The sequence below is a fragment of the Hydra viridissima genome, unplaced genomic scaffold (genome assembly GCF_058129835.1).
Source record: "Hydra viridissima isolate aposymbiotic clone 2 unplaced genomic scaffold, HvirCarnegie_v1 scaffold_10, whole genome shotgun sequence".
NCBI lineage: Eukaryota > Metazoa > Cnidaria > Hydrozoa > Anthoathecata > Hydridae > Hydra > Hydra viridissima.
This window is the reverse complement of record NW_028324309.1, coordinates 840,214-865,807: the sequence shown is the minus strand read 5'-3', so window position 1 is coordinate 865,807 and position 25,594 is coordinate 840,214. Positions and strand designations below refer to the sequence as shown.

Genomic DNA, 25,594 nt, shown 5'->3' with positions numbered 1-25,594 from the left:
TATTCATTGCTTATATGCATGAATAATTGTATACTTTCACTTTGCACGTTTGTTTTAAACTGTATTCGTAAAAAACTACGTAATAATAAAATGATGTGACATGCAAAAAGCGCTGATGCCTAAACTATGCAGATTGAACAACTATACCTAATATCAGTCACACAAAAAAAAATTAAATTTTTAAATATATTTTTAAAATATATTTCAAATTATTCATGCAACTCAAAGTAAAAACAGTATTTAAAGTATTTACAATTTATAATTTCATTGTATAAATTTGAAGATAATTACCAGCATCAAAGTTTTCTACAAATAAATTCGTTTTTTTAAATACCAATAATGACTCCATCGGCATTTATCTTCTTATATGCTAATTTTTCACTAAAATCCCATAATTCTTTAGCCAAACGCTCATCTATTGAGAGCTGAGAAGGTGCACATCCAGCGCAATTATTAAAGTAAAAACCGCCAATTCCTTCCATCTCATGTGAAGCCGCACAGTAAACCAAAGTTGAGGCTCCTTGTGCCTGCAAAAATAGTTTTAGTTGTATTATTAGAAAACGGATTTTAATTAAATAGAAATCAAATGAATTAAAAAAAAAAAAGCTGTGCAAGATAGGAAAATCTACACTTGTAACGACATTGTAACCTATTTCAGTTTTATTTCAATTTTTTTTTTTTTTTTTTTTTTTTTAAATATAGTTTTTCATAATATAATAATAATTCAAACAATTCAACATTAAAAAAAGTAGCTAATAATAATATATGTATCCTAATTAGATTTAAAATACGTTAAGTGTTTATAATACTGTTTATAATAATATTATATAGATAATAGTATATAGATAATTACCACTAAAGACATCTTTTATTGAATTGCTGTATTAATGCTGCTGACTTAAAACATTTTAATACAAATAACATTGGAAAAACAATTTTACAACAATATTTATTAACATTAACAATACTATTGCTTGCTTCACAACACAGTGAAGCCATATATAAAAAAGGTACATGCATTAATATTATTATTATTATCATTATCATTATTATTATTACCATTATTATTATTATTATTATTATTATTATTATTATTATTATTATTATTATTATTATTATTATTATTATTATTACTATTATTATTATTATATATAAATACTAATAAGTGTACATTGTTTTTAATACTATTTCTGCTTTTGAAAATGGGAGCATTTCATGAAGTAAAATAATGAGTCTGAACAATATCTACTGCTCATTGTTTCTTTGAGAATTTTAATTTGGTTTATCATTGTGATCTTCATGAGAATATTATTGAAAATGTGGCGATGACTCTTCGAGATGAAGATTTCAAATTAATTGATGCTGATAAGTAAAAAAAAAAAAAAAAAAAAAAAAAAAAAAAAATTATTAAGAGAATTTTGCTACTCTTGTGGTTTCTAGGTTTTTGGACGTCATGTCTGTATCTTTTCAAACTAAACTTATTCTTACAATTATAAAGCTTATAAGATCTTCTTATAAGCTTTGACATCTTCTATCATTATCTATAAGCTTAAATATCTTCTTCTTGGAGTCAGTGAATTTATGAAATTTTCCTCAAATAAATTAAACCAAAAAAAAATTAATTAAAAGCATAAGACAACGTCTTAAAAAACAGTTTATGCAAATTCTTTTAATAATTTTTTTTTTTTCTTTTTTTCTTCTGAGAAATGAACAATTGACATTGAAGGGATGATGGTTTTTTTTTCTAACTTTTTAATCAATTTTATATATCTATTTTCTATGTACCTGCCAAATTTCATTAAAAAATAATGACAGGCTCGTATTCTACTTTTGCACGCAGTAAAGGTACCAAATATTCTTCTGTTGAAGAAGTTGGGGGTGGGGGGAATTCATGATTATGAGCCTTTTGTATATTTGACTTTTTTATTCATTAAAAAATTGCTTTTTTAGAAAAATGAAACTTTATTTAAAATATTGGTGATTTTTTAAAAATATTCAAAACATGATTTACACACACACATATTCTGCTGTTAGTTGAATAAAAATATAACCGAGTACCCTTGTAATAAATTCTTTCCTAAGTTGATTATTGCTTTGCCATGGATTGGTTTTCTATTGGCAACTATGATCAACTTCATCATTTAGTACTTCTAAATAGGTGAAAACTGCAGTCTTTTATTTCTGCCATAAAAATCAATTAGGTGATTATAAAAACATTAAGAATTAATAGTAATCAACAGAAGAAAGTTTTTATGACGAGGTTAAAATTCAGTTAAAAAAAATGCTAATCATTAATTTAAAATGCAATAATGTATCTCAGTCTAAATGACCACCTGGTAGAGTTTTAACAGAATTACAAAAAATGATCTAGACTCCAATGCAAGAAGAAGAATCCCATATTTTGTTGGTATAATTTAATGGCATGAAAACAGTGGGTGGGCTCAGAAAGATATAGTTCAGGCTCTTGTGTAAAGCAAAGTTGGGGTGATCTGCTATAAAGTTTGCTTTCTGTAAGCTTTTATTTTCTATTGGCTTTACTTTTGATTTGCTCTGTGAACTTCAAAGTGACTGAATTAAAGAATTCTTTACACTGAGAATAAACCTTTACTGAAAAGTATAGCTAAAGAATTGATTGATGACATGTTTGAAAATTACTTGTTTGTGTACATATGAATTATTCAAAGTTGATTTATAATTTGTGAAGAAAACCAAACACAAACCAGGTTCCAGAAAAAGCTTCCTAAACATTCTGTTTATACACATTATTGTTTTGGTTTATTATCAAAAAACCTTTTTTGGGTGTTTGGCGTACTTCTACACCTGGAATTCCGAATCTAAAAAAGAAAAAAGTTTATCTCACATTACCAGACAGCATTCAAAAAAATACAGCTGGCTGAATAATACATATTGCGTATTTCTTTATAAAGAAGAGGTTTTACTAGATTCATTAATTCATTCATAGTTTTTTAAATGAGTTTTCCCTTTATCAAATATTTTTATATATAAGGCTTCACTGTGTTACAAGGTTAGGAATAGTATTGCTAATATTAATATTGTTGTAAAATTGTTTTTTCAATGTTATTTGTATTAAAATATGTTTTAATTCAGCAGCGTTAATACAGAAATTCAGTGAAAGATGTGTTTAGTGAAAATTATCTAATGGTCTCTGCTAACAAAGTCAGAAAACCAACTGCATATCCTCTCATTTAATAGTCCATACATGCATCTTATTAATTTTTTTAAAAATCTATAAATCTATCTATCTACAAAGAAAATGACATAACTTTAATTATTTTTGGTTTCGGTTACAAAGAAAACGAAGGAAATTAATAGATACCAATATAAATACTATTTCTTCTTTTAATTCATAATTAATTTTATTAACAGGTAATAATATTGTTTAACTAATTTAGATTATTTGATTAAAATTACATATAACAATATTGCAACATACCGTGAACCAAAGGAGCATCAGACCTATCTGAATTTCAGCAAGGATGCATTGTGGGTCAACATGAAGGTGAACTTAGTCAACGCAAAATATCTAAAAATCTTTCAATACCCCTTTCTACTGTTAATAGAGTGAGCACACAATTCACCAGAGAGGGAATAAAACCTCATCCATCAATTGCCCTGGGCCCTTTGAAAGAACCTTAAATCTTGTCAAAAGAAATATTGAAATGGATCCAGATTCCAGGGCCTCTGACATAGAAGCACAAGCTGACATAAGTCAAAGAACAGTTATCAAGTATCTTCAGAAGCTGGGCTACAATGATAGAGCTGCAAGAAAAAAACCTCTTCTCTGCCTAACTAAAATCAAGTGCAGAAAAGATTGGGCTCATGAGATGGTGGAGAGACCTGTTAGGGATTGTTATATCAAATATGGGAAGAAATTCCTCAAAATGAGATTTGTACTCATCAATGGCATGCCTAAAGGGTCCTTGCATTAAAAAAAGCAAAGGGGATGTCAACCAAGTATTAGGTATTTAATTTGTAACCATTTAAAATTACTTAATTTGTATAAACTATTTGTTTAATGAAACAAATGGTTTCTGTGAGCATCTATTAATTTCTGTCATGTCTGTGTATATATTTGATTTATTGTTATTTGATTTAGTAAATCTAAATTTGTATCTATCTACATATGTATGTATTAATTTCTTACAAACCTATAAGAACCAGTGTAATCATTTTGATTATTTCTGCAAGATTAAAAAAAATTTTATGATGACTTTTTCAATGATGCTTTACAAGTTTAACAGCAAATAAAATATTATCTTATAATTTACTGTTCCCTTTATTGACATTAGGAAGATTATTTGGCTTGTGATACCAACAATTTAGATAATAATTAAAATCTTTATTTAAAGCCTTGATTTCAAAAAATTGATTTGAAGACTTTTTTCTTCTAAGTACAAAATAAAACTATTTCCTAAACTAATTTATATATATATATACAATTTTTCTTAAAAGTATCTCAGTAAGATTTACCTGCGATTTAGTAAAAGGCCTAACAACTGAAAAGAGAAATTTATAAAAGTATGAATGACGCTGAATACCAGTGTAAACCATACAACCAGGAGTAACAGCATTACAAGTAACACCAAATGCTGCAAGACGCCTGTTAAGTTCAAAAGCAAACAACAAATTGCAAAGTTTTGATTGGTTATACGCAACGATAGAGACATATTCAGATTTTTTCATTGGAACATCTTTAACTTCGAAAGAGTCTCCATAAAGTGAAGGAAACCTGTTAAAAAAGAGTGTTAAGAATATAAGAATATTTTTATCTTGTTTATTTAGAGCAGAACAAAATGTTCTGCTATTACTGTATTATATTTGTGAAAAATGAATAAGAAGTATATCAAACAAATTTTTGAAGAAAATTTTGAAAGTTGATTTTTTTAGTTGTATTAGCCTAAAAACATCCCTTAGATGTTTTTGTCTTTTTTTAGTGAACATAAAGTAAAAGAATTTTTATGAAAGGTTGTCATTTATACTGTATTGTGTATGTAAATATGCTTTTAAAATTGGCATAATTTAATTTTTTTTTTCCTGGATATTTATTATTAACTAATACAAAATGATCGATAGGTTCATTTTGTGCATTTCTTCAAAAAAATTTAAAAAATCAAGTTTAAGTAAATGTTCAGTTTAGGGGTTGCTTTTATTCGAACTTTGCTCCTGAGGCAAGAGTAACTTTATTTCAGGTGAAAGTACAAGCAACAACTTTTGATAATGAAACTGAGCATTAATACATACCGATGTGATTCTGAAGACACAACAATTACTCTTGCTGGAGCCGAATTCAAAAGAACATCTTTAAGTAAACTAACTAAGTAAAAATGTCCAAGATGGTTAATAGCAAAAGTATTTTCAATACCATTTGGTGATAAAGAATAAGGAAGCCCCATCACACCAGCATTACACACTAGTATATGAATAGCCCTACAAAATAACACAACAGGGATATGAATAATGACACTATGATTTATATAATGATATAATTTGATATTGGACCATAGTTAAATGTCTTAAAATGGCATACAATTTAAAACAATATATAGTTAAGGATCTAAATTTTATTTAAATGATATTTATAAATATTTTTTCACCACTTTTTGAGTATGATATTTTCAGCACAACTTTTTACACTATCCAGAGAGGCTAAATCACACTCGATTACATCTACTTTTACCGATATTTTCTAAACAGAACATTAGATGTAAAATAAAAGATTAAAAATACAGACCTTTTTGTCCCAAAATGAAAACACAATATACCAATACCTGTTTTTTGAGAATGAAAGATGCTGCCTGCTCACCTTTCAATATACTGCGACACGCAAGTATAACATGACACCCATGAAGAGAAAGAGCTAACGCAGTTTCAAAACCTTGAAAAGTCATAAGAATGTAATGATTTTATCTCTAATATATTTTTATCTCTAATATGTTAACATTTTCTGCTTACAAATTATATTTGAAGAAAGTTCAGTCTCAGAACAGCACATTAATTGTCATCTGAGACCTTGTCAATTATTAAATCAATTTATTGCACTTAGTGGTCCAAAAACAAATTATAATCTAAACAGTTATTATACATTGAAAATATATACGGTATTGTCACAAAGACTATTAACAGTTGAATAATTTTGATAATTTAGCTGTATTATCAGTTTATCAGAGATATTTATCAGTTTTTAAACAAATTTTAAAATATTGTTTCATTTATGAGGTTTAACTCATGAATGAAACAATACTTTAAAACTTGTTTAAAAACTGATAAATATTTCATTGATGTCTCAATTAAACTTAATATTTAAATTTTTGAAAATGTAAGAACTAATTTGAAAAAAAACTGGACAAACAGGTTTTTTGCAACTTTAGCTGTCAAGGTGTTTAATCATTTATTGATGTGTAAAAAGGTTACAAAGAATTTGACTCAAATTGTAGAAACTTCCTATGAATTTTATATAATATAAGGATTTATATATTTAATGATTTCTCTACAAAATTGACTTTTGAAGTCTATTCTAAGAAAAATACAACTTTGGATATTTATTTTATTTCTAAATATAAGATATTAAATGGAAACTTCTTTGATTTTTTAGTTAGCACTTTAACTAACTTATATATACTATTTTAATGCACAGTGACAACTTGGATTATATTTTAATGCAAAGTGACCAACTTGGATTATATTTTTAGTCAAATAATTTGGTTTGGGGCTATTGAAAGTACACCAAAAATGGGCATATATAACAAAAAATCATCACCATTATTGATAAGCATAAGATTAGATAAAATACCTATGCCAGAATTAGCACCAGTAATAAGTGCAGTTTTCCCACGCATATCTCTTCCTCTGAGCACAGTCATAGCTGAACTACTAACATCAAATTTCATTGCTGCATTCTTTTTATCAGATATGGAATAAGCAATTCGTGGATCGATACACGTAGTCCGATTCTCAATATAACTAAAATAAATGATACAAATTAAAGCCAACAACTTAGATAAGATCTTAATGGTTTTTTTTAAAAAGGAAACTTACTCAATGAATATAACTTTCCCTTTTTCATCAATACCTTTATCCCAACCAAATGGGAGTTCTGTAAAATGTAAAAAGAATGAGAAAATTAACCATGTGTAAAAGTGAACCAAAAAAAAGGTTTTAGAAAAAGGTTTTGGTACCAGGTGACAAGAACTTTTCCTTAGAACTCTTAGGATGCTTCCATTGAGTAGTTTTACTTTGATGACTAAAACAAATGAAAAATATAAAGACTCAGTTACCTTTTAAAAAATGTATTAAAAAGCCATAAAAACCTTCTCTTTTTTTTGGGGGGGGGGGGGGGGGGAGGGAGGAAAGGAGATTAAAAGAACTAAAAAATTTATCAATAAGCTAGTTCAGCGGTTATATTAATATCAGTTTGTAGGCACTAAATCAAGCTTTATCATATAACCCTATTCAAGTAATAGATAGGGAGAGAAATATTTGAGTTAACAGTTAGAACTAATAACTGCCTTCTACAGGTAAAGTAAAGTACTTTTTTTTTTAACTCACTCAACATAATAGACTCTTCCAGAATCTGTAACTCTCATTTCCCAACCACATGGCAACTCATCTTCTGAGTCTGTAAATAGATCTTCTAACTCTCCCGTACTCATATTGACAAAAACAAAACCATTTGTCTAATTTTGAAAATGGCACCATATTAAACATAAAAACAAAACATAACTAATATACTGAACTTTTAAAAGAGTTGCATGTTTGAATAAAACTAACATCAATTTATGTTTCAAAGATATAAATTCATGTTAATTTTGTTTTAAACATATTTCATTATTTTATACGCTGTTTTCCGGAAAAAAAAAAATATGATTACAAATAAGTCCGTCGTAAGTTTACATAAAAATATATTTAAGATAAATTTAGGATAAAATTAAAACTGAAATTTTAGGAAGACATCAACTAAACAATCGGAAAAAAAAAAAAAAACTTTGAAGACTCACAAGAGATTTTTTTTTTCTCATTTATTTCTCCTCAAGTTCAAAAAGGATTTGGTTTAGCAGTTAGCCTTAGGTTTATTATTTTTTAAGAGCTATTTTATTGAGATGTCACTTTCTCGTTTTATCTAAATAAAAATATCAGGGCTAAAGTCCGAGAGCATATTTAGAAATAGCAGTTTATTCTTTTTTAAATTCAATAAACAAATTTAACTGCTATTTTAAATATATTTTTCCCTGGGCACATTCTCTTTGGTTAAATTTCCCAAATTTAATATTGCATAACGTTTTATTAAAACTCAGCGTTTATTCAAATAAATGTTACTGACGATATATAAAATCTTTTAACTCAATATTTTTGCATGAACTATCATTTACACTAAATAAAAATTTTCAACATTACTTAAGCTCCTCTTTCTCCTTTTTTACCTTTGTACAGTAAAGAAAACTGTTAATAGTTTTCTTCGTCGCGCATAAAATTACAAGTACATTGCTTGATGGCCAAAATGACTTTGGTTTGATTTGTTAAATTTTTAATCTTAGTATAAAATAAACTCTTTTTTTTTTCAAAAACAGCATGCACAAAGATTAAATGAGGGTTTAATTTCAAATAAGAAACCACTTTCCATTGACCTTGATAGTGTAATTTCAGTTAAGGAATGTTCAGGTGGAAATGTTCCCCTTTCTCATCACTTACGAGCTACGAATGGCCTGGAAAATAATCTAGAGAGTGAGTCCGAAAGATGAGTGCCTTAGCTTAAATTTTATAACTTAAATAACCTAAAAGTTTTAATGGAAATGCCTCGGAAGTATTGTGATAGATATATATGCTATGTGAGATGCCCATTTTGATTGCTAACTGATATCCCATAAATCTCTTACAAGTGAAGTCATACTTTTTTTCTCATTCTGGAAACAATTAAAACAATTGTATATAATAAAAATGAATCTCGTTCATTATCATACTTTCGACTTTTGGCGATTAAGGTGGAAAATACAGTGATGTTTTTGGTGTTTTCTTTAATTGGATCTTAACGTGCTAATAATCACTAAAGGATAAAATGACGGAGATCAACTTCCCTTGTATTGGAGTCCTCGTTTGGTTTTCACCGCCTTCAGCTGCGTTATTATTATGCATCCATTTTGAGAAGCTGCGTTATTATTGTGTATCCATTTTGAGAAGCTGCGTTATTATTGTGTGTCTATTTCAAAAGCTGCGTTATTATTGTGTGTCCATTTGAGAAGCTGCGTTATTATTGTGTGTCCGTTTGAGAAGCATTAGGAGATTTTGTAGAGGTTCCATGCAACAAAAAGTAACAACAACAAAATGTAACTTGAAAGAGAAATTTTTAAAAAATCATTACACTTTTTTTAGGTTTAAGTAATTTTTGTAGGGCAACAAAGATGAAGACCCGAAGCTAAAAGATGATTAATGGTCCACTTTTGCAGTTTACTTTATCGAGACAAAAAGATCTTGCTTAAACACAATAAGAGCTCGTTTATTCACAAGCCATTCTCAAATATTACAAAGTCATACAACACTTTTCTTTTAAAAAAAATATTTTTTTGATAAAAAAAATAGAACACCCCAAGAACAACACCCCAATTTCAATAATCTTTTTCTTTTTCAAAAATAAAAATTCCGAAAGAATTCTAAAAATAAAAATCTTATAGCATTAAATCCATTTCAAACGTCTACAAAGGTTAAACAAACAAAAAAAAAACAACAAAAAAATCCAGCTAAAAAAAATTCAAACGAGTAAAATTTAGCATCTCGCCACAGAAACGTTGGTTCTGAAACGTATTTTAGTTTTTAAGGCTATAAAAACGTATTTTAGTTTTTAAGGCTGTAAAGTCCGTTAAAAGTCTTCGCGATAAAAAGAAAACATTTTAGAATTTACACTTTAGTATCTTGACGAACTTTTGAAAAGTAAGATTTAAAGATACCTCTTAATATTTTAATCACCCCCCACGAGACATTTAGAAACATGAGGTTCTAACAGCATGAAAAATAAATAAATTCTTAATTCACACTACGTTGAACGTAATTTCAATTTCTGTTTTCGGGACTTTTCTACCTGTTTTTTATTTCTGTTCGTATTTTTTTTGTAAAACGACCAAAAACTAATCCACCAAAAAATAGTACACTTAGAATCATCAAAACAAACATGTATACGTAGTTTTTATTCGGTGAAGCAGCAATGGCGTCAAGTACCGTAGAAATACTATCAAAGGTTGCCATTTCCTGAAAGGACAGAAATATATAAATTTTTTCACTATTTACACAAAGATTGTGTCATTTAAAACTTTTTATAAAATTTGAAACCTTCTATAAAAAAACTTACAACTTGAGCTTCTTTATAGAGAGACAATCGGGTTGCGAGAAGATTTTTGCAATTTTGATGCAAACGAAGGTTCTTCGCTTTGTATACGTCGATCAAACACAATATAACTAAACAAAATTTAGTTTAAAAAATGCTGTTAACAAAAAACCATTTTTTGTTATTTTAGAAGTAAAACGAGAGACTTGGAAAATCTAACATTCAATACAGAGATTGTCATGTTACCTTGACCGTTTTCTTCCGGCATATCATGACAGAAGTTTCGAATATCTCTAGCGCATACATCGTTTAACTGACGGTCTACGTGGACATCCTCGATACCTTCTACTATTAACTTCTTCACCTCCTGAAAAGAAAAGATTTTTACTAAAAAAACACGACTTAAAAATTCAAAATATAACTCAAAACAACTACTAACAATTAATCTTCACCTCTTTGCAAGCCTTCGACTGTATTTTTGCAACATTCTCTTTCATGCATTCGATTACCTCATTATATTCAGATTTAGAACATAGCTTCATAATCTGAGAAGGAACGAGCAACATATAAAATTTAATAAAATAAAATTTAACACTGAAACTATTACAGTAAAGTATATACAAATATATAAAAATTTATTATTTCGCTGGAGAAGTAATAAAAATACCTCGGTTCCACAACTTGCCACAAACTGTGGATTCAAATTCCTATCTCCGGCAGCTTCGACTTCACGACGACGAACAAAACTTTCACACATAGGATGGAATGACTAAGACGCAATAATGCAAAACCTTATTAAGCATTTTTTGTTATTGTAACCCTTTTATTGAACCTTTCTATTTAAGTAAATTAACTTTTAAACTACCTTTTTTGACAGCAATGCATTTACTAAACAACCAAACACTGCACCGTTATCAAAACCCTTCTGTGCTTCAGAAAGTTCCTTGGGGCAATATTTTTTTGCTTCCTGCATACAATTTTTTGTCAAATCAGCATCAAGGAAAAACGATTCTGCCTGCTCAACTTGACGTTCTTGTACTATTTCACGACATGCAGGCTTCATCTCTCTATCGTGAGTAAATTGACGCAAGCACTGCAAAATTTCATTGTGCTGGGTGTAGGTTATACAGTACTTTTTTATCATTGGTTTACAGACATGCATCATCCTATAATCGAGCTCACTATCTTGTGATTCCATTTCTTCTTGCTTATAAAGCAGCTCTTTACATCTTTTGTCTTGAAGTTTTTGGTGATTTCGGCGAAGACATTCTTCAACCTAAAGATTTTTGTTTAGTCAAAAGTTTTGCATTTTAAACAAATACAGTGAGGTTGGTTTAAATCCAAAAAGGTGGCTAAAATTATTTTCTTCATATCTGCACAAAACTATTTTCGAAAAATACGTAATTTAACTTAATTTCAACCTGTAGCTTCAGAAAAATTTGGCTTTGATGTGTAAAAGTAAGAAAGCAAAAAGTGATTAAGCCTTTAAACATTGTCCTCTTGAAACATCATTGTGTCTCATATCAAAAAGAAATCCATTATTATATTAAAATTTTATCAAACCATGCAATAAATTTTAAGTAATTTTAAAGGGAAAATTTATATTCATTATATATCATTGTTGAATGTGTTGTTGTTGTTGGCTTTTGAATCTACTATATTAGAAACCCAAAAAAAAAAAATTATTTCTAATTTTGGCCACCTACATTCCACTGTAAAATGATTTTATGAAAAGTTACTTTAATAACAACGACAGCATATCATACCTGAGCACCAGCATAAGGTACATTGTTGCAGAAAGTTCTAATGTCATTTTGGCAAGCTTGAAACAGCTCGGGATTCAGTTTGATATTTTCACTCTAGAGACAAAAAAAAGTGATCAGACAAGATTTTTAATACTAATTTATCATTAAGTTTTTGAATTTTTAACATTTATATCTAAACATAAAATTTCTAAAAAAGAATTTTTCCTTAATGTATTTCTCATACAAAATAAGAAAATAATTTAGATTTTACAATAAAACACAAAAAAAGTCACCTGTACAATAAGTTCATTTTTGATCTGTTTTCTACATTTCTCAGATACAGATGTGTGCTCTTTCACTATATGTTCCGAAAGACAAGTCACTGCTTCATATCTAAAAAAAAACAGAGATAAAAAAAGAAAAAGGAATAGGTATAATGGCAGACTTTCCAAAATTTAATGGACAAAGAAATTTTTATTTGATGAAGAACTCACTTTGTTTTTGATTTACGACAAAGGTTTAAAACATCATCCAGACAATAATCTTTTAGAGCAGGACTGAATTCAAAGTCTTTCATCTCCAACTACAAAATACAAGAGAGAAAAAAACAACCTACAAAACAATAAATCCAACTGCAACAACAAGAAACACAAAAAATAATCTGTCATTAAAAGAAAAAAAATTAAAGAAAAATTAAAAAAAACTATCCAGCTAAACAAAAACGTTTTTTGATAGATTTTTTTTTTATTAAATTTATAACACAGCAGTATTTAAGTATAAACATATTTTACCAACTGCCAATGCTCTAATGCATAGGTGCACATGTGATCCATATTGATATCATTTTTGTTTAAAATTAAACACTCAAGAACTTTCTCTCCCTGGTTCTCTTCAAGCTCATGCTATTAAAGTAACAATACATAAATCATCATCATCATCATCATCATCATCATCATCATCATCATCATCATCATCATCATCATCATCATCATCATCATCATCATCATCATCATCATCATCATCATCATCATCATCATCATCATCATCATCATCATCATCATCATCATCATCATCATCATCATCATCATCATCATCATCATCATCATCATCATCATCATCATCATCATCATCATCATCATCATCATCATCAACAACAACAACAACAACAACAACAACAGCAACAACAGCAACAACAACAACAACAACAACAACAAAAACAACAACAATTAAATAAAAAGATTACCTTACAAAACTGGTTAACCATTGGTCCACATTTGTCAACAAGATGTCTATCCAGATCAAAATCCTTTTATAAAAAATAGAATAGCTACAAATTGAATTTAAAAACTTACTTGGAAAAAGATATTGCTATTAAGTTTTTTAAGATTTTAGCAGAAAAAAGGAAATATTACTTACAGGGACAGAGTTTTGTAAAAGAAGAAAAAAAAAAAGTTTTAATATAGTTTTAATATAATTTTTAATTTGCAGTTTTTGTTGATATGCTATTATTACATTTATGCACTTCATATTAACATGAACTGAACAATTCAAATTGACCTATATGATAAAAATTTTTTTATTTTTTTTTGTTTGGAAAAGTATACCTTTGATTCTAATTTAGTAAACTCTTTTACAGCATCATGACATTTATCTGTTAGATGTTCATAATTATTTTGTAAGCATTCAATCTCCTAAAATTAAAAAATATATATTTTTTGAAATGTTTCATAATTAAAATTTTAACAAATATAATACTACATAACAGCTCTCATAATAACTATTTCATAGTTAGATACTTGCATAATCTGTTTGCACAAAAACTAAAGGAACCGTGGCCCTATGTTTCTTGATAAAAGTCTTTTTTCTACCTGTTTTTTATCAACTTTATCTATGCAATATTTTCCAAGATCAACCAGGCATGGAATTTCAATCTCTGGCAATAATTTAACTTTAGCTCCACGAATATGCATTACTCGTCTGATGTGGTCAGCACATTTTGCATTAACCTAAAGTATTAAAAAAAAAAGTTAAAAAAAATTAAACCTACCTCCCCTTCTTTGACTTTATCAATACAATGTTTTGCTAGGTCAGTGAGGCACGGAGTTTCTAGTTCAGGCATTAATCGAATATTAGTTGCGCGCTGATGCATGACTCGACGAATATGATTAGCACAAACCGAGGAAACCTATGAAAATTTTATGTACTTTTAGCGTCTTTGTATTTTCACTTGAATAAATAATTCACAAATTGCAAAGTTTGTTTCATACTTTCAAAATAGGTGCTGTTCATAATATGCAGTGGTGTTAGTAAGTTTGTCAAACTTTATTTAAAAAACATTTTAAAAAATTTTCTTGATAAAAAGTTTTCAGCGTAAAAATTTAAAATTACTCTTAATACAATTTAAAAATTGATTTTAATTGAGTTTAAGATTGACTATAGAAAATCAAAGTATGGCTTTGTTAATATTAATGAAATATAAGTCTTATTCTGGCTGTTTGTGATTTGGTTTTAGTGAGTGAAATTTTTGTATGTTAGGTTTACTTTAATACTTTAAAACTCTTTAAATTAAAAATAAGAAGTTCATTTTATATTCCTGAAAAATGAAATTTACTAAATTAAAATACAAACTAACTCCAATTTTAATGATTATAGTGAATATCAAGCATTGACCCTTCTACAGAGGATATTTCTATAACCTATAAAGTGCCCAGCATTGCCAACAATGCATTATCCTGCCTCCCAGTCCCTTTTTTCTTATGCTCAAACAAAAATTGTAAACCTTTTCTTAAAGCCTGAAAAAAAATATATGCAATAGCTTCTTTTTATTGATGAGATGTTTAATGATTGGAACATTTTGTTAAAATGAAATGGGATACTGACCACTCTCAACCAAAAATTATGACTTGTTTTTTTTTTTTTTTTTTTTTTCAAAGGCATTTTTTTGGTGAACTTTATCAACTTTTTACAAATTTCAGCAAATTAAGACAAAATTTTAGGAATTTATCTTAAAAAGATATAAAAAAAACTGTATTATAAAAATAAAAACTGTGTGTTTAAAAAAAACCTGCACATTTGGAAAATATCTAACTAACAACAAATATCTAACTAACTAACAACAAATATCTAACTAACTAACAACAAATATCTAACTAACTAACAACAAATATCTAACTAACTAACAACAAATATCTAACTAACAACATGTTACGGTCCATTCTAGAACTTTCTAGATACAACAGAACATTCGAGAATCTTCCATAGAACCCTCTAGATATATAATAACGTTCCAGAATGTTCTGTATCTTTCTAGGAACTTTCTATTTTACTATAAATATTAAGTTTGTGATATTATTGTATTGTATTGGTATTACTGAATCAAAAATAAAAGCTTTACTGAAATCGAACTTTTCTTTGGATCTGTTAAGAAACATAACAGATTTTTGGCGACGAAGATCTCTCTATTTTCTAAAAACTACTCATGGAAGAAAAACACGGTGCTACTCTGGTAGCGATATTGGCAGAAATGCAGAAGCTGCAAGAAGCTAGTCAACGACAACTAGCCGAACAACAGCGACAAATCAAGGAGCAACAAGATGCCATTGTCAAACTGCTTGAAGCCAATGAATCAAAGGTCACTCAAGATTTTGCTGCTTTTGATTCAACAGCTGAATTATGGGTCGACTATCAGGAAAGGTTCGAAAAATTCGCTAAAGCTCGGGGTTTAACAAGAAATAACAAAGCTGCTTATTTTCTCAGTTGTCAAACTCCAGTCATCTACAAACAGTTGTGCAATCTTGCTAGCCAACAAGAGACTCCTTTAACAGTCAACCATCTTTCGTATGATCAAATTGCTCAATTCATGAAAGAACAATACAATCCAACCAAATTCCTTGTTCGTGAAAGATTCAAATTTTGGTCAAGCATTGGTCGAAATCAAGGTGAATCTATTCCACAACTGGTTGCTCGAATTCGACAATTGGCTGCAACATGCGACTTTGCTAACATCACAAATCCACTGGATGAAGCTCTTCGAACACATTTTATCTGCTCTATTAAAAATGAAGCAGTGCTCAAAGCTCTTTTCAAGTACAAAAATGAAGATCTAACTTTCGCCAAGGCGGTAGAAATAGCAACCGAAACCGAGGAGGCCGCCAAGGTAGCCAAGGAAACTGCCGTTGGTCCCTCAAAGTCTCCGATGTCTCTCCCAATCAATAAGTTGGGGCAACATAAATCGGAATCCAAATCCTCAGCTCCTCGACAAAACAAATCTCAGACTGAGTCAACGGCTTGTAGAAGTTGTGGCAAATCGACCCATGAACGCAAAAATTGCCGTTTCAAGGACGCCGAATGTAATTTTTGTGGTAAAAATGGTCACATTGAAGCAGTTTGTTTCAAGAAAAAAGCTGAATCCCGAAAGACGGTCAAGCCTATATTCATTTATGGACAGACTAAAGCACTTCACCAAGTCAACCAAATCAATGTTGATGATGAAATTACACAAAATCTCCAAATCAATGGGCATTCGATAAGATTCGAACTCGATACTGGAGCTCCCGCCAATTTCATCACCCATACTTTATGGCAAAGTTTGGGTAAACCACATCTTCATTCGTCGGATTTACAATTCGAGTCAGCAAGCAAGCATCAACTTCCGATACTAGGGAAAGTTGAATTATCAGTTAAAGCTCCAACAACCTGTTGCAAGATCTGGTTCCACGTAACTTCTGTTCCTGGACTAAATCTTATTGGCCGATCGGGTATTCGACTACTTGATCTTTCAGTTGATGAAAAGATTAAGAAATCATCCAAGAGTACTGTTGCTAAGGTCTTTGAGCATCTCAAACCTGACACAGATCTCCAACAAAGGTGCAGAATTCTATGTTCTGAGTTTCCAGACCTGTTTAAACCAGAATTGGGTTGTTTGAAAGACTTTGAACTTGAAATAAAATTCAAGCCTGACTACAAGCCTATCTTCTGCCGTCCAAGACCTGTACCTTTCGCTATTCAAGAAGATCTGGTTGACGCTTACGAAGCTGGTATCGAGCATGGTGTTTGGAAACGTACTCAATTCAACGACGAAGGTACACCTGTGGTTCCTATTCAAAAGACCGCGCTTCCGGGACAAACAAAACGAAAGATTCGAATTTGTGGCGACTATTCAGTCTCCATTAATACTCAGCTAGAACCTCATCGCTACCCAATGCCGTTGCCAGAAGACCTGTTGCGTAAACTGGGTGGCGGTTATGGATACACAAAAATTGACCTGGCTGACGCTTATAATCAAATTCGTTTGGGTCCAATTTCTCAGAGACGACTGGCTCTCAGTACACATACTGGTGTACTTCTTCAGCTACGTCTTCCATTTGGAATCACTTCAGCACCGGGGTACTTTCAAGAGACAATGGATAAATTAACAAGTGATCTACCTGGTGTAGCTGTCTATCTCGATGATATTCTCGTCAGTGGCAACAACGCAGCCGATCACATTTCCAACTTGCGTGGTCTTCTACAACGACTAAGCAAAAACGGACTACGCTGTCGTCTAGAAAAATGTATTTTCGCTAGTTCTTCGATCGAATATCTTGGTCATATGTTATCTTCGGAAGGTATTGCTAAAGGTAACAAAGTTGATGCTGTTTTGGCTATGCCAGTTCCTAAGGACGTTAATACGCTGCGATCTTTTCTTGGTCAAGTACAGTTTTACGGCAAATTTCTTCCTCCAAATTTGTCTATGACATTAGACCCGCTCTATCGTCTAATTAAGAAAGATGTGCCATGGCAGTGGACATCCGAACAACAGTCAGCTTTTGAAGCTGTGAAACAGTTGTTATCATCTGGTTCAGTTCTTACTCACTTCGATCCTTCGAAACCGTTAGGAATGGCAACAGACGCTTCAGAAGTTGGTATTGGTGCCATATTGTTTCATCGATTGGCAGATGGCTCTGAACGTCCAATTGCAAATGTATCGAAGATTTTGACTGATTGTCAACGTCGCTACAGTCAAATTCACAAAGAAGCATTGGCAATAATTTTTGGTTTGAAAAAGTTTCATCAATTTCTTTTTGGTCGTCGTTTTACCATCGTTACTGATCATAAACCACTACTGGCTCTGTTTGGTCCAACAAAGGCTACTCCAGCTATGGCAGCAAATAGACTGGCTCGATGGGCTTTAATTCTTAGCCAATACAATTACGAAATCGAGTTTCGTAAGACAGCTGAACACGGTGACGCTGACGCGCTCAGTCGATTACCGGTTGACCATGATCGCATTTTCGATGGGGAGGAAAGTAGTGAAGAAAATTTAATGATTTGTGCGATGAAAACCGTTAGTCTTCAAATCAATATGCATGATCCGAATATCCTGGTCCGCGAGTCGAGCAAAGATCCTGTCATCGCTGCAGTTCTTCGCAATGTTCGAGATGGTTGGGTCGAATCCGACAATAATGACGAGATACGGGAATTCCAAAAACTTTCCGAAGCTCTCTCAGTTTCAGGCAAATGCTTGTTCTATGGTCCACGTGTTGTCGTCCCCAAAACTCTTCAAGATCAAGTCTTGAAGATACTGCACCTAGGTCATTTCGGCATTCAACGAATGAAACAACTCGCACGATCTGCCGTATATTGGCCAGGCATTGATTCAGCTATCACTAATCTAGCACACCAGTGTACTACCTGTGCGGAAAATCAGAACCTTCCATCGAAACCGGCAGTCCATCCATGGATGCTACCAGAACGCCCTTGGAGTCGTCTACATCTTGATCATGCAATCAATTTCATGGGTACTAATTGGCTTATCATGATTGATGCTCTATCTAAATATCCATGTATTCATCCTACGTCTTCTATTAGTGCCAAATCTACCATTGATTTACTGGAAGAAGATTTTGCACACTTCGGTTATCCACATGCTCTAGTTACCGATAACTATTCCTCATTCACTTCTCAGGAATTTCTAGAATGGTGTAATAGTCGAGGTATTGTCCTGCTCAAAGGTGCTCCATATCACCCCGCCACAAATGGTGCTGCCGAACGACTAGTTCAAACTTTCAAAAAAGCCATGAAGAAATCAAACCTACCTCCTAAGAATGCTCTTCAGGAATTTCTCATGGTCTACCGCCGAACTCCTTTAGCAAATGGATCGTCCCCTAGCGAATTACTCAATGGCAGACAAATTCGGGCGCAAATCGATCTGCTTTTGCCATCCCCTGTTCATTTACAACAATCAAAGCAATCTATGGACTCTTCCAAAGTTGTAAAATATTCAGTGGGAGACTTGGTTTATGCCAGATACTTTAGCTCAAGTAATGATTACAACTCAAAATGGATTACGGCTATTGTCACTAAAGTATGCGGTCCTCGATCTGTCATAGTGAAGACAGAGCCTGATGGTCTAGTCTGGCATCGTCATATTGAACAACTCAGGCATCGCTACAACTCCGGGGAGGTGGAGGAGTCAATAATAGTACAGCCCGATTTGTTGTCGTGTGAGCCGACTGGTCAAGATAAAAAACAAGTCAAAACAAGACGATCTAGTAGATGCCTATCAAAGAATAATCAAAATGCTTGCTCTCCGTAAAACCAAGCTGGCGAGGAGATGTTACGGTCCATTCTAGAACTTTCTAGATACAACAGAACATTCGAGAATCTTCCATAGAACCCTCTAGATATATAATAACGTTCCAGAATGTTCTGTATCTTTCTAGGAACTTTCTATTTTACTATAAATATTAAGTTTGTGATATTATTGTATTGTATTGGTATTACTGAATCAAAAATAAAAGCTTTACTGAAATCGAACTTTTCTTTGGATCTGTTAAGAAACATAACACAACAAATATCTAACTAACAACAAATATCTAACTAACAACAAATATCTAACTAACAACAAAATATTTAACAATCAAGCCAATAAAAAATTTTATACCTTTTTTTCAACAAGACTTGAATCAATGGAATTGCGATACAAGCAAGCAATGACAAAATTGCCAGGTACTTTGCTCTCTGATTTGTCATTGAATTCTGCTGCATGACAAATTTCCTCAGCATCATGTTTGCAATCTTTATAGAGTTCTGTGTCCAGTCTATAATTGAAGATTGCTTAAATCTATCTAAATCTATGAAGAGATTCTATGAACATCTACTGAAACAATTACGTTTAACAGAAATAAAGAAAAAAATACCTTTCAAACTTTAGATATAAAGTGAAATCTGAAATTAAAAAACCTGAAATCTCGTGACATGAAGTACTGCAAATGAAAGACTTGAGCAGAACATTCTTCTGGCATTTTTGATGAATGTGCATTGTCCATTAGACAAGTAAGTATACTGCAAATAAAATCAGTAATAAAAAAAGAGACAATAACCAAGATATTTACAAGCTAAAAAAATGCAACAATCAATGATAGACTTACGCTGTGTCATCTTTACCAGAGCAAAGGGATGAAATTGCAGACTCACAAGCCAAGTATAATGCTTTATCCACTTTATAGTTGCTTCCGGCTCCAGTTTCTCTTAACACCTCAGCAATCTTTCAAGAAATTTTAATATATTTCTATAAAAAAATCTGGGCTCAAAACAGTTTTATAAAAAAACTAATTAAAACATTTGAATAATAACAAACCGATGAAAAGCACTCCTCGCTCAAGGAATTATTCTCTGGTGCTAGAGCCATTAAACAGTCCATCATGTATCCATTGTCACGACTACCAATGTATTTTGAACAATGAGTATTGATTTCAGCTTCACACTTTGCAACAATAACAGGGTTCAATTGGTAATTTTCAAAAATTTGAATTGAAAAGGAATTCATTTCAGATTGGCAAGCAGGATCAACATTCTGACCTTAAAATAAAAAGATTAAAAGATTTAAAATGAAAATTGTAATTTAATATGCAAAACTTTCTTTTTTCTGATTTTCGACTTTTTTTTTTTTTTATCAAATTTTTTATGAACCTCTTAAAACTATTACCTTCAGAAATCTTTTGCTGTAAACACAATAAAAGGTTAGATCCAGCACCATGTTCAGTGAATCCTAGTTGTTCACATTTATACTTGTTAAAGTCAGCCTTACATGCTGACCACAGTGTATGATCAATCTAAAAAAAAAAAAAATAAATAAAATATTTTGTTTTGCAGTTATGTTGAAATTGAAAAATTATTCAGTAAAACAAAAATTTCCTAAATTTTTAATTTGTACCCAAAAACGATTTGATAAGTGATTTTCAAGCACAATTAATTTTTTTTTTTTTCAACCACATTAAATTTTAGCATTCTTAAGCAAGTTAAAATTGTATTATATTCTTGAGTACAACAATATTAAAATATTTTACCTTAACATCTTTTTGGATCAATTTTTCACGGGCAGCTAATTTTAAAGCGCACTAGAAATATAAACAAATTTTTAACTGGACACAAAATTTCACAATATCAAATAGAAACTTTTAAACAAACCAGTAAAAGTACTAGAGAAAAAAAAAACTAGGCTGTGAACTTAAAATGCTTTTTATTTCATTTTTTTGTTTCACATTCATATTTCAAATGCTTAAAAAAGCATTTTGCAAAGTTTTAAAGAAAAATAACAAAGATTTTCATTTAATTTCAAATATAAAATATTTCAATAAATATCCAAAAACTGTTGTTGCTTGTAAAACATAGAAAACTAGTTTAAAAAAAACCAGTTATTTGCCTATGTAGCAAAAAATGAAATATCCAATTAAACTTACTTGCTGTGGCATTAGATCATTAGTAATATGTTCAGTCAAACATTTGTAAACACGCCCTTCACCAGACTTGATATCGTGACAAAAACGCTCTCGGGCTTCTTGACAAGCATAGTATAGTGGTCTATCAAGATGGTAATCATCAGCTTGAAGTTCAGCAATACGCAAGATTTCTGATTGACATTTGGCTGACAAATCATTAATGTTTGCTTCAAGACAACTTACAACTTCACCTTGTTCATGCTGCTCCTATAACATAAATAGTGATAGAAGCTAAAACTCTTTGCTGTTTGCTTCGTGACATAATTTCAAAACTAGATCTCTTTTATTATGTGTATAAAAAAAGAAGTGGAAATTTCAACTATAAGTGGAAACAATAAAGGTGATGTAATCTGCATTAAAAAAATATCTCACATATCCATCTGTTGGTTTACTAATAGATCCACAATTGGTTTTTTTCACATCATCTGCACAATTGTCATAAAAACCTTTAATGAGACGATAATCTTCAAAAACAATTGCTGCCATACGAGTTAAAAATGTTTTACACTTTTGGTCATCAACCAACTGCCGATGTTCCAAAAGACAACTCATTAAAAATCCAGGAGCAGTAATTGCACTCATGGGACATTTTTTTACTAGCTAAAACAAAAATCCATATTTATTATTATTACTATTATTATTACTATTATTATTATTATTATTATTATTATTATTATTATTATCATTATTTTTATTACTATTATTATTACTATTATTAAAATAATAATTTTCATACTGTAACCCAATTAAAATTAGTAGAATAAAAAACCAAAACATAAAAAATTGAAAAGAATAGGTAATGGTAAATATAGAATGAATCCACATACTTTGGTATTTATAGTTGATTCGCATGTTTTGTATGCAGCTTGATCAAAACGAGGATCACGTGTTAAGTTATATTTGTAGTGCCATAATGTCTTTAAAATAAAAATTTACAAAATCTTTTTCTTTTACACCTAACAAGTTAGGAAAGAAAAAACTATTAAATTATAAACTTGATACTCACTATATGGCATTCATCAGAAAGATCATCTTCATCTTTCTGAAATCAAAAAAATATAAAAGTTTACAAGTACTAAAATCCAGTCCTAAAGTGTTGATTGCTATTAATAACAGCTTATATACAATATACAACAGCTAATATAAAATAAACAACTAATAACAACATTATTATTATTATCATTATCATTATTATTATCATTATTATTATTATTATTATTATTATTATTATTATTATTATTATTATTATTATTATTATTATTATTACTATTATTATTATTATTATCATTATTATTATTATTATTATTATTATTATTATTATTATTATTATTATTATTATTATTATTATTATTATTATTATTATTATTATTATTATTACTATTATTATCATTATTATTATTATTATTATTATTATTATTATTATTATTATTATTATTATTATTATTATTATTATTATGATTATGATTATGATTATGATTATTATTATTATTATTATTATTATTATTATTATTATTATTATTATTATTACTATTATTACTATTACTATTATTATTACTATTATTATCATTATTATTATTATTATTATTATTATTATTATTATTATTATTATTATTATTATTATTATTAATTATTATTATTATTATTATTATTATTATTATTATTATTATTATTATTATTATTATTATTATTATTATTATTATTATTATCATTATTATTGTTATTACTATCATTATTATCGATATTACTATTACTATTATTATTGTTATTATTATTGTTGTCATTATTACCATTATAATTATTATCCATAAATTTCATTTTTTATTATTAGTAACAAAGTGAGTTTTTCATAAACAAAAATTAAAAAAAAATCAAGAATTAAATAATAGCAAATTATCTCACATGAGCAGCATCTTGCAAGCAAACAAAAACCGCAAAGTTATTCTCTTTTTTTACTGTCTTACATAGATTTTTTACATCTTGCATACAAGTTTCATCTTTGGCTAACAGGTACTTATCTTCTGAAGGTTCAAATTGAATTTTTTGATTATCTGTAAAAACAGAATCAAAATGGAATTTTTGTTTACAAAACTCAAACACACATTTCATGATTTGAGAGAGAGAAAGTCATAAGTAGGAAGAATAACTTTTCCAAAAATATACAAAGAAAATGATAACTTTAATTGGGCATTTTGTTCCTTTTTATATGACATAACAGTTCTTCAGTTAATTACAAAAAAAAAAAAAAAAAAAATAGAACTGTTCCAAATAAGTTTACACCCCATATAGAAAATATATATAACAAAAAATTACTTTAATGGTTTCTCAGCTGGCAAAAAAGTAACACCAATACTTATTGATTTTTTTTTTTTTTTTTTAACAATTTATTAATAATGGTTAGCCTTTTTCTTTAAACACTAGCTACAAAAAATCAAGGATCCTTTTGTAAAAAACCAAAAATTAGACTTAACAGCATAAGAGAATAGAAATCAATGGAAATAGCAATACAAGAACAGATCAAATATTTGTTCTTAATACTTCACAATATTTTTTATAACATCTTCATGGTTCTTATTATTGATATATACAAGCCCATAAAAAATGAAGTTAGAATATTGCAAAACTCAACCGGAACTGTAACTGTAAATATTATGGATAAACTATAGTTTGGTTTACGTTATTTAAATTTCCTTTGGCAGCTTTACATTAACCTACAAGATTCTTCTACGTTTGCTATAAATATTATTTAAAAGTTAAATTAATTTTTATGCTTCTAGTTAAAGCTGTGATAGTAGAATTGTATTACAATGTGTGATTTGATGGGTAAGCAACAAATGATTACATTACGAACGTTAAGTTAAAATATGATTTAACCTACCATCCATTTTATTTGCTGGAGGCATTGCGTTCGCATTTAAAAAGACATTGAAAAGAATGAGAAGGAAGAAAACTTTCACAATATTCCATTTTGTATGACAAAAATAATTTCGTTCTGCCATCTTCTTCTTTTCCACGATTAGTTCGAGACTTAAAAGACGGATGACACGTAAAAAGAAATTGGCCAATATAAAAACCGGAACTTTCCTTTTCCGAGTTACAAGGCACCGGAAAAATACCATCCAAACAATATTTCGTTACCTTTTTATCATGAGTTAAAAAAAGGCTACAAGTATGTTCTGTAATATATAATCTATATAAAATAGATACAACAAAAGCAGTAAAGAAATAGATTTAAGATGCCCTGATTTCTTTTTTTTTTTTTTATTACTAAATCAAATCATTTTATAGTTTCGACTTTTGATTCAACTTTTTGGACAGAAGTTTTTTAATTGGAGTGTTAAATTTGAATTTTCTTTAGTAATTATATCTCATAGACATAAATATGTAAACATGCATATAAGATAAGTTAAAGTATTTGAAGAACTGAGTTATCATTCTACAAAAAGTTTTAGTTATCAAATGTCAGAATCAATAGAACTTACATTGAGGATTATCATTTTCAGCGTTCTTATCATATCCAATTTTGAAATAGGGTCATCCTTTTTATATTTTCAACAGAACAGTGCACAATCTCTTGTTTCCATTTCCAATTTTTCCAGTATGCATAGTCTTCGTCTCTTAGCTAATATTTGAGAGTTTCTTATATTTTTCCTCTCATTTTAGGAATATTTCTCCGTTCCCATTTACTCCGACCATGTCAAACTAAATTTATACTTTTATTCACGGTTTGTTAACACAAAATATTTAAAAATAAGTAGTGG

At 29.6% G+C, this 25,594-nt stretch overlaps 2 protein-coding genes across 5 annotated transcripts; both read right to left on the bottom strand.

Annotated features, from left to right (window-relative positions):
• Positions 1 to 189: 189 nt before the first annotated feature.
• On the bottom strand, positions 190 to 7,885 carry LOC149882513 (WW domain-containing oxidoreductase-like). Of its 2 annotated transcripts, XM_090100082.1 has the most exons (9): positions 7,567 to 7,885; positions 7,197 to 7,261; positions 7,057 to 7,114; positions 6,812 to 6,981; positions 5,790 to 5,896; positions 5,616 to 5,707; positions 5,263 to 5,448; positions 4,492 to 4,750; positions 190 to 527 (listed from the first exon to the last, which is right to left on the bottom strand). In XM_090100082.1, exons 1-9 carry the CDS (start codon positions 7,668 to 7,670, stop codon positions 327 to 329), a joined length of 1,242 nt encoding a protein of 413 aa, XP_089956208.1. In that variant the 5' UTR covers positions 7,671 to 7,885; the 3' UTR covers positions 190 to 326. The 2 variants fall into 2 exon arrangements, 1 of the variants encoding a protein (XP_089956208.1); XR_016456323.1 differs by lacking the exon at positions 190 to 527 and having other exon boundaries at positions 5,825 to 5,896; positions 7,567 to 7,833.
• Positions 7,886 to 9,487: 1,602 nt separating this feature from the next.
• Positions 9,488 to 24,890, bottom strand: LOC145192982 (Golgi apparatus protein 1-like). Of its 3 annotated transcripts, none has more exons than XM_090065434.1 (25): positions 24,712 to 24,890; positions 23,736 to 23,884; positions 22,843 to 22,878; positions 22,664 to 22,753; positions 22,209 to 22,436; positions 21,798 to 22,043; positions 21,405 to 21,455; positions 21,044 to 21,170; positions 20,696 to 20,916; positions 20,487 to 20,602; positions 20,299 to 20,400; positions 20,000 to 20,156; positions 13,944 to 14,081; positions 13,680 to 13,766; positions 13,319 to 13,381; positions 12,867 to 12,977; positions 12,570 to 12,658; positions 12,369 to 12,468; positions 12,097 to 12,189; positions 11,196 to 11,606; positions 10,998 to 11,099; positions 10,783 to 10,875; positions 10,577 to 10,697; positions 10,355 to 10,461; positions 9,488 to 10,254 (listed from the first exon to the last, which is right to left on the bottom strand). In XM_090065434.1, the coding sequence occupies exons 1-25, from the start codon at positions 24,830 to 24,832 to the stop codon at positions 10,084 to 10,086; spliced, it is 3,330 nt and encodes a 1,109-aa protein (XP_089921560.1). In that variant the 5' UTR covers positions 24,833 to 24,890; the 3' UTR covers positions 9,488 to 10,083. The 3 variants fall into 3 exon arrangements, 2 of the variants coding, with proteins under 2 accessions (XP_089921560.1, XP_089921559.1); XM_090065433.1 differs by lacking the exon at positions 13,944 to 14,081 and adding an exon at positions 14,123 to 14,260 and having other exon boundaries at positions 24,712 to 24,889; XR_016444546.1 differs by lacking the exons at positions 9,488 to 10,254; positions 10,355 to 10,461; positions 10,577 to 10,697; positions 13,944 to 14,081 and adding an exon at positions 14,123 to 14,260 and having other exon boundaries at positions 10,822 to 10,875; positions 10,998 to 11,101; positions 11,197 to 11,606.
• Between the last annotated feature and the right edge of the window lie 704 nt (positions 24,891 to 25,594).

Coding starts and splice junctions, on each gene's coding strand:
- LOC149882513 (XM_090100082.1), bottom strand. CDS start 7,670: ATGAGTACGGGAGAGTTAGAAGATCTATTTACAGACTCAGAAGATGAG. Junction 5,708..5,789: donor CTTTCATTCTCAAAAAACAG/GTATTGGTATAT, acceptor TGTTCTGTTTAG/AAAATATCGGTAAAAGTAGA. Junction 528..4,491: donor GGCCTTTTACTAAATCGCAG/GTAAATCTTACT, acceptor CTATTTTTGCAG/GCACAAGGAGCCTCAACTTT.
- LOC145192982 (XM_090065434.1), bottom strand. CDS start 24,832: ATGGCAGAACGAAATTATTTTTGTCATACAAAATGGAATATTGTGAAA. Junction 22,044..22,208: donor GTAAACCAACAGATGGATAT/GTGAGATATTTT, acceptor TTTATGTTATAG/GAGCAGCATGAACAAGGTGA. Junction 12,659..12,866: donor CATTAGAGCATTGGCAGTTG/GTAAAATATGTT, acceptor TGTATTTTGTAG/TTGGAGATGAAAGACTTTGA.